The following is an 18474-nucleotide window of genomic DNA, read 5'->3' as shown; positions in this document are numbered from 1 at the left end:
ACACCCCTACTGAGATTGGCTCTTAATTTAAATGTATGTAAATCTCGGTATTAGATATGGAAAATATGCGCCCCACATCTTGTATGGATGATACAATCAGTGCTATAATTGGGTTGGATAATATTGAATCTTTTGCACCCGGTTTACAAATGCTACTTTTTTATCATGGAACGGTCACAGACCAGTGTCTAGAAGTTTGAGGTTAATCCCCCTGCTAAAAAAGGCAGGTATTGAATCCAAAAATAAACGTTTTGGACCAATCACTAATGTTTCATTCATTCTCAAAGTCAGATCGAGCTGACACTATCCTGTTTCAGGCACATTTAGATGAGGCCAATATTTTACACTCTAGGCAGTCCGGGTTCAGATCTCACCTTGGGACGCAAGTGCATTGCTGGACCTACAGACGCAGATGCTGGATACCATGGAGTAAAACAGAGCTGCTGATGTTGCGTGACCTATCGGCAGTCTTTTGACTTCCTGGGCCATGTGGATCTTCTAGTTATTCTGGCGTCTGTGTGGCAGTGCTCTCCATCTGCTGTTAAACGGATTGAATCCTTTCTTTTGAATAGGATGTCGAGAGTGTATTGGGGACAGGCTTCCTCCCCTTTAAAAATATCTAGCTGTGGCGTTCCTCAGGGAGCATGTATGTCTCCTGTGCTCTTTAATGTCCATTGTGTGATATTCTTGATGGAGCGGGCGTGAGATCCACGAACTACGCTGACGACTCAGCTGTAGGTGGAGACTATACGAAGGATGCTAAACCTATTCAGAGCATTTATGTTTTAGTAAAAAAGTGGACGACAGCCAATTGGCTTGGCTTAAACAGTGTAAAGACTGAGATTGTAATATATGGATCATCCCAAGCAAGAGCGAAGTTGGACCTGGATTACTCAAATTTCTCCATTTATAATCACTGTATTACTACACTAGACAAAGTAAAAACTCTAGGAGTTATGTTAGAATGTTCCTTGGGCGCTGAGGTCCATCTGAGGCCATTACGCCTGGTGAAACCCTTTATCACGTGTCACTGTGAAATCTTAGTCCGGCCCATAATTATGCCCCAAATTGATTACTGTAATGCGTTCCTGGGAGGGGCAGGGAAAAACAGTATGATTAGATTGCAAATCCACCAGAATGATGCTGTACGGATCATAACAAATATACCTAAGTGGAATCATATAGCGGCTGCTAGGAGGCAACTTCATTGGTTGTCGGTTCAATCCAGGACCAAGTTTAAAGTCCTTACTCTGACACATAAATGTCTCTATGGGACATCACCTGAGTACATTAAAGAAGTTCTCATTTTGCAACCACAAGGGAGAACTACCAGATCTTGTAGCACATCCCGGCTCATATGCCCATGGGTTACAAGAGTAAGAGGAAGGGGAAGGGGAAGTTCATTTCCGGTGGTGGCAGCAACAGCATGGAATAGACTCAGTGCTCCAGATAAGATTTTCAGGTGGGAGTATTTTACTCCCTATTTTTAAACTTTGAGAGTAAATGTGATTTTAAGAGAGTAAAAATGACTTTTTCCCTTTGCAAGAGAGTAAAGGATGTGTGCAAAAACTGCATGGAAATCATTACTATGCAGCGGCTTTCTGCATTGTGACAGAATACACCTTTCATTATGTCACTAAGGTCTGGCCATTTGATCTCTCCTGTGTATATTTAAATGTTGAAATCACAGAAACCTAGCCAATTATTAGTAAAGAAAACATGAATTGTATTGTGCGTTTTGAGATTCGATAGCAGAATTGTCTCTTGATGTTTAATAAAAGTCCTAATTTCCTGGAGCTATTACTACCTAATGGTATGCCGATGTTATGATACAACAGTGCAGAGAGGCAAGGACTCCATGCTAAATTCTATATCTAATCTAGTGGTCAAATGGTTATTTATATGGCGCTTTTGGCAAAGCGCTGTACATAAAACATATTTATCACAATTATCACCAAACCAAAGTCGGTACTCCTTTATCAAAAGGATGAAAGGCTGAGTTGGACTTGCTGGGATTCGAACCTGCAACCTACAGATCACACACAGATTGCAGCAAAGAGTGCTCAGCCGGCTGAGCTATCTTATTGGCTAACATCCTTCAGAGGTTGGTTAACTGAGTATCGACTGAGGTATGATATATGATAGGTTATTTAAAACACAGTTAATACCCATTGGTTTCTAAGCGCTGATCCGGGATACAACCTGTGTTGCTCTGTGTCATCTTGCTTCCAAGGCGAGCACTTTGCCACTGAGCTATCCTCCCGAGACAGAATATATCACGGTACCTATATGTATGACACACCATTCATGAAGCGCTACATTAAGTTAAATACCTCTCTGGGTTATCACAGGGACAGGTTCTGCTGAGTTTCTATTTCAATTACCAATGTAACTTTCATTTGTTTGTTTTTGAACAGTGCTTGCACTTCCTGGAGAGCCAGGTTTCAGATGTTTTAATTGTAGTCCTGAAGATCTGAGAGGCTAGAACACGTGTGATCAGTGTAATGACAATCCCTCACCCTTGAGCAAAGACTCTGCTACCACTGACCATTTTATAGTAATGTACCCCATTGACTACAAGGTTGGATAGCTGTAACCTAGACTGTACAGTCATCATTTTACACACTGTTTTTATAATTAGAGTGTAAATTAAATTAGAAGTGGAAAAATGATCGCCTCAGCATGATTATGCACACAGCACAAGAACTATGAAAAATACAATTGTGCAATACTGGTTTGCTTTCACTGAAAAAAAAAGCATAATTTGTTAAAAAAGTATTAATTCTGTATTGCAACTTAGTTTTCCATCTTATTAATTATACAATCCTAGAATTCTAGGAAAACATGCACAGTGCTTCTGAAGCTGAATGGAAAGAAACTATTCCTTTTATCACAGTGTGCAGTTTCTTTTTTTGAAAGGCTTCAGAGAAATATATTCTGTTTCAGAGGTGGCTTGCAATTACATCCATGTAGATAAAAACCAAAAGAAGCCTTCTGGTTTCTGTCAAGCAACCTGACCTTTGTACTGCCCTCTGCTCTAAACCTGTGTGTAAATGTACACAGGAAAATAATAAAGCGGCTGTATTTACAAGATTTTCATGCGTAAAAAGGCCTAGTACGCACCTTATCTGGATCCCTGAATAGACTCACAGTTAATCTACGTGGAGAGAGGAGTCTCTTTGCATTTCGCAAACGGCTTAAAACTCTCGATTTAAATAAACTCCTTTACCATGCATGATCCCTCAGCTAATTGCCTGTTTTGTTAGTTGTTTTATGTGCGCCCTGATGCCTGCGGCGCGATATAAGCAAGCAAAAAAATAAATGACCTGCTTGACTTCCAGGTTGTGGGGCTTGGCCAGGACAGTCAGTAATCATAAAGCACTTACTTATGCCTTCCAGTATTTCATTTGCAATAGTGACAGTGTCAGGTTAGCAACCCTTACACCACGGATATAAGATGCACCCTGTGGCCTCCATTTCAAGTCAGAGCAATGACACGGGTGCCACAGAATCTAGAACTATCCCATTCAGGGAAGGAAAACGGGCTGGGAAGGGCAGAGATGGCCAAAACGGGGATGGGGTGGGGAAGAGGTGTACTACAGGAATGACCACAGAGAGGCTGGGTCACTGCTTTGGTGGAGTAGCGGGTTAAAAGGAGTAGCAGCAGCTGCATTTGGAAGAGGGCCCGGAAGGACCGACAAGTGCGGAAAGTATACTGAGGTAGCATTCCAGGAATGGATTGGATATCCCTAGCACTGAACCCACAGCCCACCACCTGGCAAACTCATTCAAAAGTAAATACCAGCCACCAATTATGTGCCCACGTGCTACACCATTGCCGAGTGCATGCGTTCTACTCACAAAGCTTGTGGGGAAACCTAGAAAGTGTCTTTCCCAGGGACCAGGACAAACCGGACGGCCTCAAGATTTTGGGGAAGCCGCACAGACAAACATTGGAAACGCACATTACAAATCTCCTTGAAACACAAGGGAATAAGGCCCATCAACCGAATAACAAAAAGTAAACGACGCCAGCACTCGACAGAACGCATGATGAAACCCCTAACGGCCTAAACAAAGGAGAGGATTAAGAACACAATATCTAAACCATGCAAAAGAAAAGGCAAAACAGTAGTTCACTGTACATTTACAACACTCCAACTAGATTAGCAGAACAAAGCACCACCACCATGCAAATATTGGCCACACCATAATCAAGCGAGACCAGTAAACCCGCCACGAAATGGAAAACATGGTCAGAGGAGCTTCAAGTGTATACGAGGGCATCCAGAGGAGAACATCTCAGATGACTAGTATGCGCTCGCTCCTTACACTGTTAAGGGGAGAGGACAGTGATACAATTCCACTACCCAACCCCCACAGACTCTCGGAGAGGAAAGAAAGGAAAGGTACAGCCGGTTCCAGATAAGAGGCGGCTTCGGGCAAACTCAAGGCCCACATTGGGAACAAGAAGAGTCTGAAAAAGCTGTAACTTGTTAAAAGAGGGTGGGGTGTACAATGGCATGCCTGCACCCAGAGGCATGATAGCAACGTGTGAATTCACAGGCACCACAGAGGAATACCTAACGAATCAGTACATGCTACAAAACCTCGGTGTACAACCTATAACAAAGTGTGGAAAGCAAAAAAAGAAAAACAAGAAGCTATAAATACAGACAGGTCAAGGAAGAGGGGAAAATACAATATCTCAAACGTGTGCATAGCAACAATAGCAGGGATGGTGGGAGAGAAGGCTGAAGCTTTTTAGAACATTTGGCTTCCAATGACACGATTTCATACTTGACCTGGGGGAGAAAAGAGATCATCACATTTCTACAAAGGGTGCAGAGCACGCTCTGCACCAGTCCTCATTTAATAAAAACAATGTAACTGTATACACAACAGCCAGTTATGGCTACTGCTGAATATACATAAAGCATGCCTTGAAACCATGACAAAGGTCACTCCTGCAACTCCTAAAGTGCATGATTATTTTGCTCTTTTGACATTTATTTTACTTCCGATAAACACCATGTTGCTGCAGACAACAATGAGAAGTGAAGAAAAAATACGTTTTATTTGGTCACTTGCGAGGTGCCTCCACCAACATTTAATTTCAAGCTAACGAGGTTTGCCACTGCAGTAATAGGTACCCCTAAATCTGACACCTGTTTGACATGTTTTGGAATGGATGCATGTGCACATATGCATTTGTGAATATGAATGCAGGTCTCTGCATACAGATAAGCTGGTCGGTCGTACTGATCTCAAATTTTTCTGTTCATGTGATGGAGTGGTGTTCGGTACATGAATGAGTGCACAAGAATGGAAGAATGGATCATAGGTGTGGGAGAATGCAAGTATTTGTGATGTGCATATCTGAAGGAAGAGTTTATTTTGTGATGGGTGATAATTGGATCTATATGTAACAAAAAAAGTTCACTTATTGTTTTTCTTTAGATGAGGGTCGATTGTGTGCAAGCTTCTGTGCGAGTGACGTAAAAGCAGGCTGATATGTGACAATGTGCGTGTGTAATCAATTGAGACGGAAAGGATACCGTTTAAGTGCATTGATATTAAGAACTGCGTGAGCCCTGAAATGGAGGACTACGGCACGGCAATATTGTTTGCGGCGCAGGCAAAGGATATGTTAAGCACACAGCCACAAATAAAGTCGCCTTTAGTAACCTAGCTTGGTGCATATGGGGACACTGAGATTTGACAAAGGTTGAAACCTGTGCATCTACGGAAACGTCCACTCAATGGATTTGCTGTGGGTGAACAAAGCTTGTTTAATTGTGTGCAATATCTATGCCTAAGGCAACGTGTACACAATGTGCCCGACACAGAAGTGCACTCAACTTTATTTCACACGTGGGAACTATCACGGGTTAAGGGTTTACAGAAGGTGTTTTTTGTGGACATCTGATGTGATACATGCTTGAGAGTATGCGAGAAATTAGCATGTGGCATGTTCTGGGTAGTAGTGATATGTATAATGTTATGCAGTCCCATCAATATATATTTTTTTTTAACAAATATAAGGTCCATGCTCACCCAAGAGATCAAAAGCATCATCTTAAACTTGCCTACCAAGGCGTCCCATACAACCTTTCAACAGTCACTTCCTCCTGGCATACATCAGTGAGAGACTACATCAATCATTTAATGTAGAAGAAAAACAGACTGGCTATGGAAATTCTATACCACAAAAGGACCACTAAAATAGTGGACACTGATTTTGACATTTAGTCTCTGAACGGCTTACTACTGGTACCAAAAAGCTTCCATGCCAATAAGGTGGTGTCGTCCATCTACTGCATAAAGCAGGGTCCGTGTGGCGCTCTCCATGGGCATCTTTCACAGTTTACTACCGCCACCATGAAAAGCAGTGAAATCAGAGCCTTTGTTTTTTTAAGTTGTAACCGTGTGAAAATATATTTGTCAGTCGTTCCATTTATTCCAGCTTGCTGGTTTTACAATAGCAGGATACTTACTGTCCAGTTACCTATTCACACTATGGCTAGGTTTTCTTCTTCATGCGTCAATGCCTTTCTCCCCACTAAAAACAAAAACGTTCAATATATTTCAAAACAAACACTGGACACACGAGATTGTTTTCCTGTTAAGATGATAAGCACCCCAAATCAAGTGAAATAAAAATAGAATCCTTAAGTTAATGTGCTTTCCAGAGCAGCACGAATAGACTGGATACATCAACCTCTGCTTAAACTTAACTTGTGGTCCTAAGTAGCAAAAATAATTGTAAACTAGGTTTTTGTGAAGTTAATCAGTCTGTTGATGGCCCCCCTCTTCAGACATGAAGAGTAATAGACCTGGGACAACGTTCAGTGCTACGCAGTGCCAGGATCAGTTGTAGTAAGTTTCTTTTTGGTGGCCCGCACCAGGCACTGTTGTAGCACTGGATACAGCCTATGGCAGCCTTCAATGCAGAGGCGCACAGCCTGTGATGAGCTCTCCTCTTCCCATTCTCCGCTGCACAGAAGCCCAGATACCTGAAGAAAAAAAAATATCGATACAGATTTTACAAAAATATCAGAATCCACCAAAACAAGGTTTCATGGATTTAATTGCACCAAATTCAATATTCGAAAGAAGTTTGCTAGAAAGCAGGACAAACAAAATGGGAATTTAGTGAATAGATACAAACTGTTTGCATTTGTTACATTGTGTTTTGGCACTTATGCAAGTGACTCCACGGTAGAACATGGACCCGAATAAATATCAATGCAGGGATTGCAATCTATTAGCAATATTTAGCTCCTCCTAGTAGTTTAGAGGAGCCTGGTTAGCTGGGCACGAACAATCCTTTGTGACGTGAATGTAATGTGAATAAAAGGAGGAGTAGTAAACATATAGAATACCCTTAAAGCTTAACAAACCGTTACAATATGCATCTCTGGTTGAAGTTCGTTCAGCGGCACACAGTGTATACTAGCTCCTCGTTCCCCCATAGTCTATGCTTAATGGGCGATAGATGACCCCTCAGCAAATGCTGCAAGCTCCTGGTAAAATGTTAATTTCAATCCCCGTGAACAAAAAATGCAAGTAAGCCCCTGAGATCATTTAGTGTACCGATGTGTGCTTCACAAGAACTATTAGTCATTTTGTGCTTTGAAGGAAAGAATGCAAAACAAAGAAATGCATTAAAAGACCCTTTTCTGGGCCAAGCCAGCGCTGGCAACTCAGCACGGAAAACAGCCGGTCTGTCTCGAAGGGTAAACATGAGCCAGCCAATTCGGGAACATATCCGCAAAAAAAATTCTACATTTTGCAAATGACAACTAACAGGAACGGAACATCAACCGTGCGATCATCAGTAACATTTTAAGCATTGCTTCACCTAGCCCTCAGCGTTTTCACAGTTTCATCAATCCCTCTTCTCCCAGTCGCTTCAGCTTTACTGCTGCATGTTCTCATTCTTTGCCCAGTGAGGGCATTAACGCCACCTGCAGGATCCCAGCCTCTGCACAGTTTCACCATTTCAGCCTCTACAAAATCCTACTTTCTCAAACTCTACATCCCCTCACCCAACACATTACAACTCTGCACCATTAAATACATGCCAACAGTATCTTTACCATTCAAGAGATGCTAGCCAGTCCTGATTTTAACGCTGCATTCTGGAACTTGCAGTCCCCAAATGTCCCAATTCTAAACCAAGACTACCGTAAGGGAGGAAGGGTCTTTTCGCCCCCCCGTACATTTTGCACAAAGGAATCTATTGCCCATCCCATCGTGGGGAGATGTCCCCTTGTCTTTCCTCTGACGATAGCGGAAGGAAGCCATTAGATGACACATGCAGATGCAATTTTGTGCCACCCCAGACTCCACCTTTTTACCAGGCCGCAGCATGACTTCGAAAAGCCATCTCTCCCCCTCATCCAGGGCCGTGCACACAGCCAGCCCAGACACCCCCACCACCTCCTCCCCCCTGTCTGCGCTGGACAAGTTCCTTTCTCACAAAGCACAGCCATGTAATGTTGCAACCCGCCTGTATCTTTCTCTTCCTCTGAGCTCATTGTCCTGTGTGACCGGGGCGAATCTTGACTTGTGTACTCATCTATCTCCACAAACCTGCACGTGCCCTCTCAACCCCCACCTTCGCACCCACTACTCACCAAACCCAGACCCCTCTTGTCCCTTTGATTCTGACACACATCTAACCCCCTGCCATGACCAGAGCCAGCACCCCCCCATACTCCTAAGCCCCCTGCACCGTAGATCCAATGAAGAAACAACAAACATCAGTCCGTATCATGAGGCTATGGTTAGATCAAACCGCTCCAAGGCGGGCGCTGCGATTATGCTTTATGGTTCCTTGGGGGCAAAGTATAAACTGGATATATAGTTGTTAGCCAAACTTTTATCGCACCTTCATTAAATGAGTTTAATGGCGATTAGTTGGCCTTTTTTCTATGTTGTCAGAATAAAGAGATTAGTTAGCCGATCCATGCCCGGAGCCACTGACCTTCACCACTCCCAGATGAGCCCAGCTGACCCACGTGCTGCAAGAAGCAACACACCAGCACCAGTCAATCCAGCCACATCAGCCCAGTATGGACCATAATGTAACTTTGTAGTGAACCAATAACCATGTAGTATTCATCACCTATATTGTTGGTCACCAATGACGAAATCTGTTCTTATAATGTGACGTTTCTGTATTGTTTAGCAGAGTGCTCTCAGGTCAGCAGAGTCCTCTGCATGCATCTTTATCTGATATAAACTTTGTTCAACTTGCAATCCATCTCCTGGTCTCATTCCCTACTGGGTTGTGCCCGTTTATTCTGAGTTTGGGATTTGTATTTTGGGAATGGGCCCCTTCATTTGGTGAACCCTTAGATGTGATGGATACGAGACGTCCCCCGTACTCCGCAACGAGATCCGGGGCACCCCTTCCCCCCCCCCCCATCAAGACCAGAGCCACCTATGGCTGACCAGTATTTAAAATGCGTACGCTCCTGAGCAGGTTCTGCGGGTCCCAGCTTTGCGACTACCCAACTGCTCGCCGGAGCTGGCAACGGCTTGGTTGGGGGAGGCACCCAGATTGTGGATAGACCGCAAACGGAGGCTCTCAGACCACCACGAACATGTGAGTATTGATTGCAAGAAGAAATAAAGGAAGGAAAACTGATGGGTCAGATGGGAACGTGCTATGGGTTGGGCGTGAGCAAGGCCGAGTGACTGAGGACTGAGGAGTTTTCTTCATATGGCCATTAGTAATAGATATATATGCACACACATTACACAGCCACGGCAGTGGCTGTGTAGTTATGGTTAAGTTGCTGTTTCCATAGGAAGAGCACTTTTTGGCCGGTTTATAACTCCGCTGCCCCTGGACAAATCCTCACCAAACTTTGCAAAAAAAGCCACTCTGAATTTTGAAAACGTTTGGAGATGTTTGGTGCAGGGGGGCAAAAGTTATAGGGAGGGGGTCCCAAAACGTCTTTTTTTCCGATAGACTGAATGGGGAAAAACTTTGCGCACAGCTACAGGTCAAACCGCTGAAGAGATTTTGACGAAATCTGCGGCAGGTACAGGGGCTTGGTCCAGAAAGCGTGCTTTTGTAAATTTGGTGACCAACCATGCAGTATTTTTCTTTATAATTATCAAAAAGTAGGTCTGAAAAAATGAGTGATATCTATGTCCGGTCCACGAACAAGATACCGATTGGCTAAGGGGCTGGCGTCATGAACGCGGACACGCGACGTCTCTGCCCATTGGCTGCTGCGAGACATGTTCTGCGTCAGATTGTTTGGATTCGCCCGACATCTTGGATCCGCCGAAAGCGGAGCAACAACCAGCGTACACATGCTCTATTCATGAAACTTTTGCTGTGTCACGGAGCATTGGGAAAGGTTCAGACAGTAAGACATGGGTGATCAATGCATTTGTTCTGGGGGTCGGTCTTCATGATGTAATTTCTATGGACACCTTGTACGCACAGTAAATTTGGGGTGCAATAACGATAGCACTTCAGTCCATGCAGTGGACAGGAAACTTGTAACTGTTGAAAGAACACACGTAGTGGTAGGCAACATTGAAATTGACAACATGCCGTGAATGCATTATTTTTTCCGATGGCTATTATATTTATTAGTACGCCGCCATGGGTGTCAAATGCTACAGTGGTTGTGGCCAGGGCCTAGAGTCTTGGATGCATTGGCCGTCGACCGAAGGCCTTCCTTCCAAGACTGTAGGCCCTGGCCACGACCACCGCTGCATGTGCCACCCATGCATACACCCGTAGTGTCGCATTTTGATTGGCAAGTTGTGGGGAGTGCGTGCAGTCTTGGGTGCATGGCCAAAGGCCATGCACCCAACAACAAAGTGCTAAGTACTAGACGTGGAAGCCACCGCACACCCATCCCATGTAATATCTACGGAAATACAGCTAGGAGTGAAGCCTCCGGCCAGAAGCACTGAAGGACATCACACCTATAGAAACATTGCCACCACCACACATCACTGAGGTGGTTGTGGGGAGACCCTGCACTCTTGAAGGCCATGCACCCAATAATACAAGTATACCCTCTTAATGACGTATGTTCTATGGCCTCCTTGTACGCACAGAAAATGAGGGGTCCAATAAGGCCAGGATTTCAGCCCGTGCAGTGCATGGGGGAGTTGTTACAGTTGTAAGGACACCTATGGCGTTAGGGAATATTGAAATTGATGCCATGTCGTAATTGCAATACTTTTTCCTATGGTTATTGAATTCATCAGTACGCCGCCATGGGTGGCACATGCTACGGTGGTTGTGGCCAGGGCCTAGAGCCTTGGATGCTTGGCCGTCAGCCGAAGGCCGACAGCCTTACTTCCAAAACTGTAGGCCCTGGACACAACCACCGTAGCATGTGCCACCCATGCATACACCCGTAGTATTGCTTTTCGATTGGCAAGTAGTGGGGAGTGCGTCCACTCTTGGGTGCATGGCTGAATGCACCCAAGAACAAAGTTATAAGTACTAGACGTGCAAGCCACTGCACACCCATCCCATATAAGATCTATGGACATACAGCTAGGAGTGAAGCCTCTGTCCAGAGGCGCTGAAGGATATCACACCTATAGAAAAAACGCCACTACCACACATCACAGAGGTGTTTGTGGAGAGACCCTGCACTCTTGGGTGCATGGCCAAAGCCCATGCACCCAAGACTGAAGTCAGAAGCAGTGGAGTTACAAGTGAATATGGGTGTGTTGTAATGCGCCAGTTGTGTTGACGCCCTAGTGTCTTAGATTCATGGCTGCAAACAATGGTCCAAAAATTAAATAAGTAGCTAATTTACAAGGACCATGGTTTTGATATGCAGCGATGGTTGTGGATAGGAACTATACTCCTTGTACCTTGCTCATAAGGCGTAGGTGGTAGGTTCCTCACCGAAGATGCAAGGGCCAGCCTACTGGCACTGCAGCATATTAGTACCATAGATTAGACGTGTAGATTCCCATGTGCAGCAAATGACTGCCAATATACCTACCTACTCCTTACTTTGTTCAGAATCCACATACATTTTTTAAGTGGCTATGGTTCTTGGCAGAATTATCCCTTTTTCCATTTCTGTGATGAAAGAAAAAAGGTGGTTAAGTGTTTGCATTTTTTGAAAATTTACTACATTGCATATTAGACATTGCATATTAGACAGTTAACCTGCATTGTGCTCAGTTTCTGTGTTTGCTTTTCTAATCCTTGGGTCTGGGGAAAGAAAATCCTTGTCGGATTAAAAAAACCTTTGTTTCCTATGGTACCAACTACTTCCTTGTTTCCTTTGAGTGTTTCCTTCATCTTTCTGATCAATGTTATGTTTGTTGCCTTCCTGACCATTTTTAACATCAGTTAGATACCTGTAGGCGTATTCTACCTGTGCATTTGTTTCGAACGATCTGTGATAATCATTTATTTGTGTCATTCTTCCATCCTCTTGGGTAGTTAGATATCTGTGGGCGTATTCTAACTGTTTGTAGTCTTTCACATAATTTGTTGACAATCTTGAAGTACACATTTTGTAAATTTTGGCTTTAAGAACATTAAATACGCATTTGTTAGGTTAGCTGGCAATCTCTGCTTTAGAGTAATGGTGCTATCATTACATTCGAACCATCCACAATTCTTTTTAATGTAAGCAGTGTAGTGACATGCATTGGTTGTAGCTCCTGCATGGTAGATTATTCCTACTGTTGTAAAGGTTTTCTTTCCAAGTGACACTTCACCGTGTGTGAATCCAGTCAGTTTGCAGTTGTTTTTGGTGCCATCTGCATTATAACGTAGAAGCATAAGTATTATGTAGGCACTATATGATTGTATCAGTAAAGTGGAGAGATTGTCTGAATTGCAAATACTACATAATCTGCCATGGTTTGCATTTTGTACAAGTTGCTGAAATGGAATGCTCTCACAATTTGGTATGGAAACATGCACAAATCGCTCATTTGGGATTTCTTCCTGTATCACTTTGCTACAGAGAGTGCATGTATGTTTCCACATGTACGAAATTTGGAAGATTTCATTTACAGGTATGCTTCTGTTTTCCAATACTAATAATATGTACATTAGAAATTCTTGTGGATCTTCTTGTGAGTTCATAGTGAATCTCACCATTCCAGCACAGTCGTCCAATTGTTGCCTTACTCCATGAACACTGTATGTGTTGTCAGGATTGCTTGATGCATTTCTATGCAGCACTAACAAACACAATTGGTCTGTACTATGCAGGTAAATATTGTTAACAATTGGTGGCAATTGAAATAGAATATTCATTGCGACATTTGCATAGCAACTTAACCCACTTTCATTTGCATATTTGAATGGCCCAGCAAGTTCTGTATCTGAGTGCATTTTTCGGATTTTCTGTGGCTTCTTTGCCGACGTCCCTGGTATACATTCCTTAATAGGTTGTTCTATGTTTGCGGCAATTGATGAAACTTTAGCTTCTTTTCTTTGCGGAATTTGCTGTTGAATTCTGTTTCATTTCTGTTTCATTTACTTTTCTTTCACCACGTTTCACTTTATCTGGAACAGGGTATTGTTTCAGATGAGGGGTGTACAGTGAACGCAATCTATTATATTCTAGAATGCAAGGAATATCAGCTTTGACTTTACTTGAATCAAAGTTTATTAGCAATAGACCGTCAAGTGTACATAAGCGTGATAATGCTACGTAGCTCATGCCTTCCTTAAACACGGTTTCCTATATCTATCAATGCTTTGTCTAGGGTAAGACCTTGGGATTTATGAATGGTAACTGCATATGCACGAGTTAGAGAAAATTGCTATCTACGTACATACATGTCTTTGAAGAGAAGGAATCAAGCAATTGAGCGCCCTATCCTTTTCACTTCTGAAACGTTATCAAAGCAAATATTTACAAACTGAATGTTGCTATCACGTGGGTATGATTGAAAGCCAACTGTGCCCAGTGCTCCATTAACTAGCCCTTGCTCTACGTCAAGGTTACGTTTAAGCATTACTCTACAATTTAAGGATAATTTCAATATTTTTTCCAACCCAGCTGTGTTGGAGATTGAATGTTGTAAAGTATTTAGTCTTGTTGTGGCTTGTTCACACATGGGTACTGTCATACCATGTACGTCTAGTTTGTCTGTGGCGCTAATTTCTATTATTGGTTGCATTTCTTTCTTTAACATCGTTTCATTGAATTTGAAACAGCTTGTAAGAGTTGGCATTAACGCCATACAATTGACATTTTTGTGTGCCATTTGTTCCATAACATCAGTTGCACATGCATTATCGCCATAAAGTGCATGTATATGCCGGTTTTTCAATACAACTTGTGCTTCTTGCCATAATACACCAACTCTAATACTTTTTAAGATGTTGGCTTAAGTGAGATCTGCAGATTGCCGCATTTTCTCAGTTAATTCTCTGTATTGGAAATGTTGCCAAAGGTTAACATTACCTATGCTACCAACAGTTTTCCGGCAGAGTTTGTGGCCTAAGGTTTTAAAAATCGGTTCACCTTTCACTGGTGTCAATTGTAGAAGATCTTCAAAAAAGATAATGTGTTTCCCTGCAAAGACTTCTTCGTTGTTATTGTTAACTACTTCTTGCAATCTGAGATGAATCAAAGCCAACATTAGGTTGGAGACCATGTTCACTTCATCTATTAGTAGCATTTTTATTTGTTTCAATACGCTATGTAATTCCATTACAGCTTCTGCAGAGAGTTTATAGTAGTCTAATTTATTTTGATGCTCTACTGGAAGCAGTAGTGAATCGGTGTAAAGTGACACCGCCTATGTTGTAGGCAGCTAAACCTGTGGGGGCCGTTACAACAGCTGACCGTTTGTTGTTTGTCAATTGTTGAAGGAACTTGCTGATGATTTTGATTAAGAATGTTTTCCCCGATCCAGCTTCACCACTGACTTACAGCAGTATAGGTTTGTAATTTTGGCAGGTACATTCTTGATTTTCGTGCTGTACACCATGTACAATTTGTTTTGTTACGTCTTCAAAAATGGTGCGCTGATCATTGTTAAGTTTTGCTTGTTGTACAGTTAAGTCGTGGTGTTTTCTACTTCTGCCATAGCTATTTCAGCCTCATTTGCTATTAGTGGTTGTCCTAGTGGTTCTTGACTTTCTGTTACAGAAGGTTGACAACTGTCGGAAGAGTCCTTATCTAGTTGGGCCTGAAGGTCTTCTTCCTGTTGCTGCTCATTGTGTAACATTGTTTTGTACTGCGTAAATTCACATCGGTGACAGTGCTTTCATTTGCTTTGAAAGCATCTTCATAGCAGTCAGTTATCTAGTATGTCTTCCTCTTTTCTCCATGGTTTGAAAAGTTGTAGCAGAGACATGTAATATAGTTATTTCTGTTGAGGAGTTTTTAATGACAATTTTACATGGTTAATTAAGCTTTGTTTGGTAAGTTTCACCAAGCTCCCTTCACAATCGGTCACTCTATATCTATGTTTGCTTTCATCGGGTCTTACATTATTTTTGTATGCAAAGTTTTGAGCTATGTGGTATAGACACATGCTTTCCAGAGTGGTACTCCTGTTCGGATAGTATGTGTCCAGTAAATTGTTTTTTTAGAATGTCTTGGCTGTTGGGATCATTTCTGGCAATTGTTTCTATGTCCTTGTATGATTTTAGCACTCTTTTTCTAGATTTTGCAGGACCAAGGCTGAGCCATACTATGTTGTCTGATTTTCCATACAAAGCAGTGCTGGTTAAACGATCTGCTGCTTCATAGGCCCCACATTCTCTATGAGAGAGCATTTGTATGCCTAGACTGTACAATTTCTGTGATAATGTTTTGTCTAATGTTAGGTCACCTTCTGCGTTTGTTAAGTAGGCTGTAACATTGTGCAACAGCAGTTGAATTGTCTGCAATGTACTGCACATCTAGGTTTGCATTCCATAAGAGGGCAATGATTGCATTGTAATCATTGATATATTTTGATTCCTTTCTTTTTAGGTAATACATGTTTTTAGGCGATTTACCTTTAACACTATGTTGAACTGAAGACATGAAGTTGTTTACTTCACCTGTTTCTGTAACTGGTCTAGGGAAACCAAAGCGGCATTTGGTGTAGTATTTACCTTTGTTTTTGTATTTGCGGTGACAATATTTGCCACATTTGTGTCTTTGAAATTGTAAAATCTGCCCATGCAGCTCACTAGGTGTCTGTTGTGAAGGGATTTCACATGTGACATATTTTTGGATAAACCGCAAAACAGTGCTATCACTATCATGCCCAAATTTCGGTGCACCGTTGATCCATAACAGCATGTGAATATGTGGTGCTCCTCTCGCTTGATATTCTTTTATCCAAAAGAAGTGCTGCACTTCTCCAAGGGGAGGAACAGTTTTATTGCAAATAAAGTGTAGCATGGCAATGAAACGATGATGGAAATATCTTGAGACATTAACTGGATCTAGAGTGCAAAGTTCTCCAGGTGTTAATATATCTATGTTTTTTTTGTTGCCATTTGCTGTGCATAGGAACTCATGTCAATCTTCCCATCCATACATATTCTGCACAATTTAGCGTAACAAACCAAGTCAGTGGTCCAAGGTTTCTGATCATACAACGCACGTCTCCGTGCCGTCAGAACCAGTTTTCCTTTGTACCACGCATTTTTGCAAACAAATTTGTTATACTTCATTGCAAAACCTCATCTTTTTCCTGTACTTTTTGTATTAACTGCGTAGCGGACATATTTTGAAAGCGGGTTCCAGATTTAAGAATGTGTGCAACTCCATAACATAGTGTTGCTAATTAATTTTCATAGAGTAGGTGGAATATATATTCCACATTTTGTCTAAATCTGGGATCTTGCAAATACATTCGTAATGAGCGGTATTCTGATGCCCCAATCCGAGTGGGTCCATCATCGTATCTTCTACCTTTGCCAGTAGGAAATAGCAGTGGAAAAGCATGTGCTTCTATACTTTTTCCCCAAATACTCATTGGTGACCCTTTGGTTTGTCGCATTTGGTAAGTTTCTAGTGCATCATCTATGCTTTCATTGGAATGCAATGGATGAATTGTATAATGGTCCAAAAGAGTGGATACTGTAGCTGGATCCAGAAGTTCGAATTGTCCAGTTTCTGATGGCTCCTGAATTATTTTAGTTGTTTCCCTTAAGCTTTCATCAATATTTATTTCCTTGTAGTACTCATTGTCTTTTAGATATTGCAATGCTTGTCTAACTTTGTGTAAATCCACTAATTGTTGCCAAATTTGTTTGTCCTTTGTTGGTACTCCATTTACCAAGACTATTAAAGAATGCTCTATTGACCGTTCCACTCCTAGAGAGTGTGTATATTTTCCGTTCGATCTAATGGCAAATAAACTACTTTGCCACAAATGCCTTTCACCAATTCAGAGGAAGGTAATTTTGCTGTTTTTGGATGAAGGCATATAATTGCTTGAAATGGGTGAACTGTTTGAATTATTATGCTCTCATACAAATTGAGCTGTTGCAGGATTTTTAGTAATGGAAACAATTCCAAATTATTTGTAATAGCACGTGAAGGAGTGTGGTTGTTGTCTAATTTTGCAGTACAGTAACATATTAGGCGTTCCGTTAGTTCATATTTGTTTTCAGCTAAAAGGTACAAAGCTAATGCAAACCATTTAGTCTTCATGGTCTTCTATTTTGTTTGCTATGTCCACATTTTTTGTGTTCCTTTTGTAAAACGTTCTGCGGCAACACACACATGGTTTGGTACTTCAGCCGATGACCTTTTAAATTGTACTATTTCTTTTCTGTATGTGTGTAATAGAAGGTTGCTGTGTGCAGAATTGTTGCTACTATGTTCTAAAACTATTGCATTTTGTAAGTGGCTCTTACTTCCAAAATACTTTTTCTGACTACTGTCAATTTCTTCTTGCAAGTATTTGGGTGTACCATGCAGAAGAGTGGTATTTAAATTGCCTAATTCTGAAGCTGGACTTTTTGCATAGTATATTTTATACACTAAATTTCTTACATTGGAATGATGTATTGCTAGTCTTTTGGTATCATGGAAGGTACTTTTGCAAATAGGCCCAGAAATGCAGGCTAATGAATGTCCTTTTAGTCCTGTGTCTTTCCGCACTGGACAGATATCCATATTTTGCAGCACTTCATTTTACTTTTGTCTTTAGCTTTTACATATTGATTGAAGAACTGACGTAAAGATTTGAAAGCTTTGTTTGGAATGGCACGCATTGATGTGCACAGCCATTTGTATACTGCACGGTGTGGTTCTGTTGAATCAAGAGGTAATTCTGAGTTTTCAGGGGATAGTTTTGTAAGCAGTGTTTATTGTTCCACGATGGTAGTATTGATTTTCTCATTCCCTCGTCCACTGCAATGGATGGCAATTGTGTTTGATTTTGTTTGTATGCTTCTTCATTAAAATATGGCTCTGTGGTTGTTGTGTGACTCCATTCACCACCACAAACATGCAAGCAATAATTTTTGTTCACATTTCATTT

At 41.8% G+C, this 18474-nt stretch overlaps 1 protein-coding gene across 1 annotated transcript in view; it reads right to left on the bottom strand.

Annotated features, from left to right (window-relative positions):
• Positions 1-5053: 5053 nt before the first annotated feature.
• EXOSC6 (exosome component 6) overlaps positions 5054-18474 on the bottom strand; it is a 38248-nt gene continuing 24827 nt past the window's right edge. The window contains exon 2 of the mRNA XM_069655050.1: positions 5054-7016. Within this exon, the coding sequence (XP_069511151.1) occupies positions 6855-7016 (162 nt within the window). The 3' untranslated portion in view covers positions 5054-6854. The remainder of the gene's footprint in view (positions 7017-18474) is intronic.

Source organism: Ambystoma mexicanum, chromosome 1p, assembly GCF_040938575.1.
Source record: "Ambystoma mexicanum isolate Mex_15411 chromosome 1p, UKY_AmexF1_1, whole genome shotgun sequence".
Classification (NCBI taxonomy): Eukaryota; Metazoa; Chordata; class Amphibia; order Caudata; family Ambystomatidae; genus Ambystoma; species Ambystoma mexicanum.
This window is presented reverse-complemented; position numbering and strand designations above follow the sequence as displayed.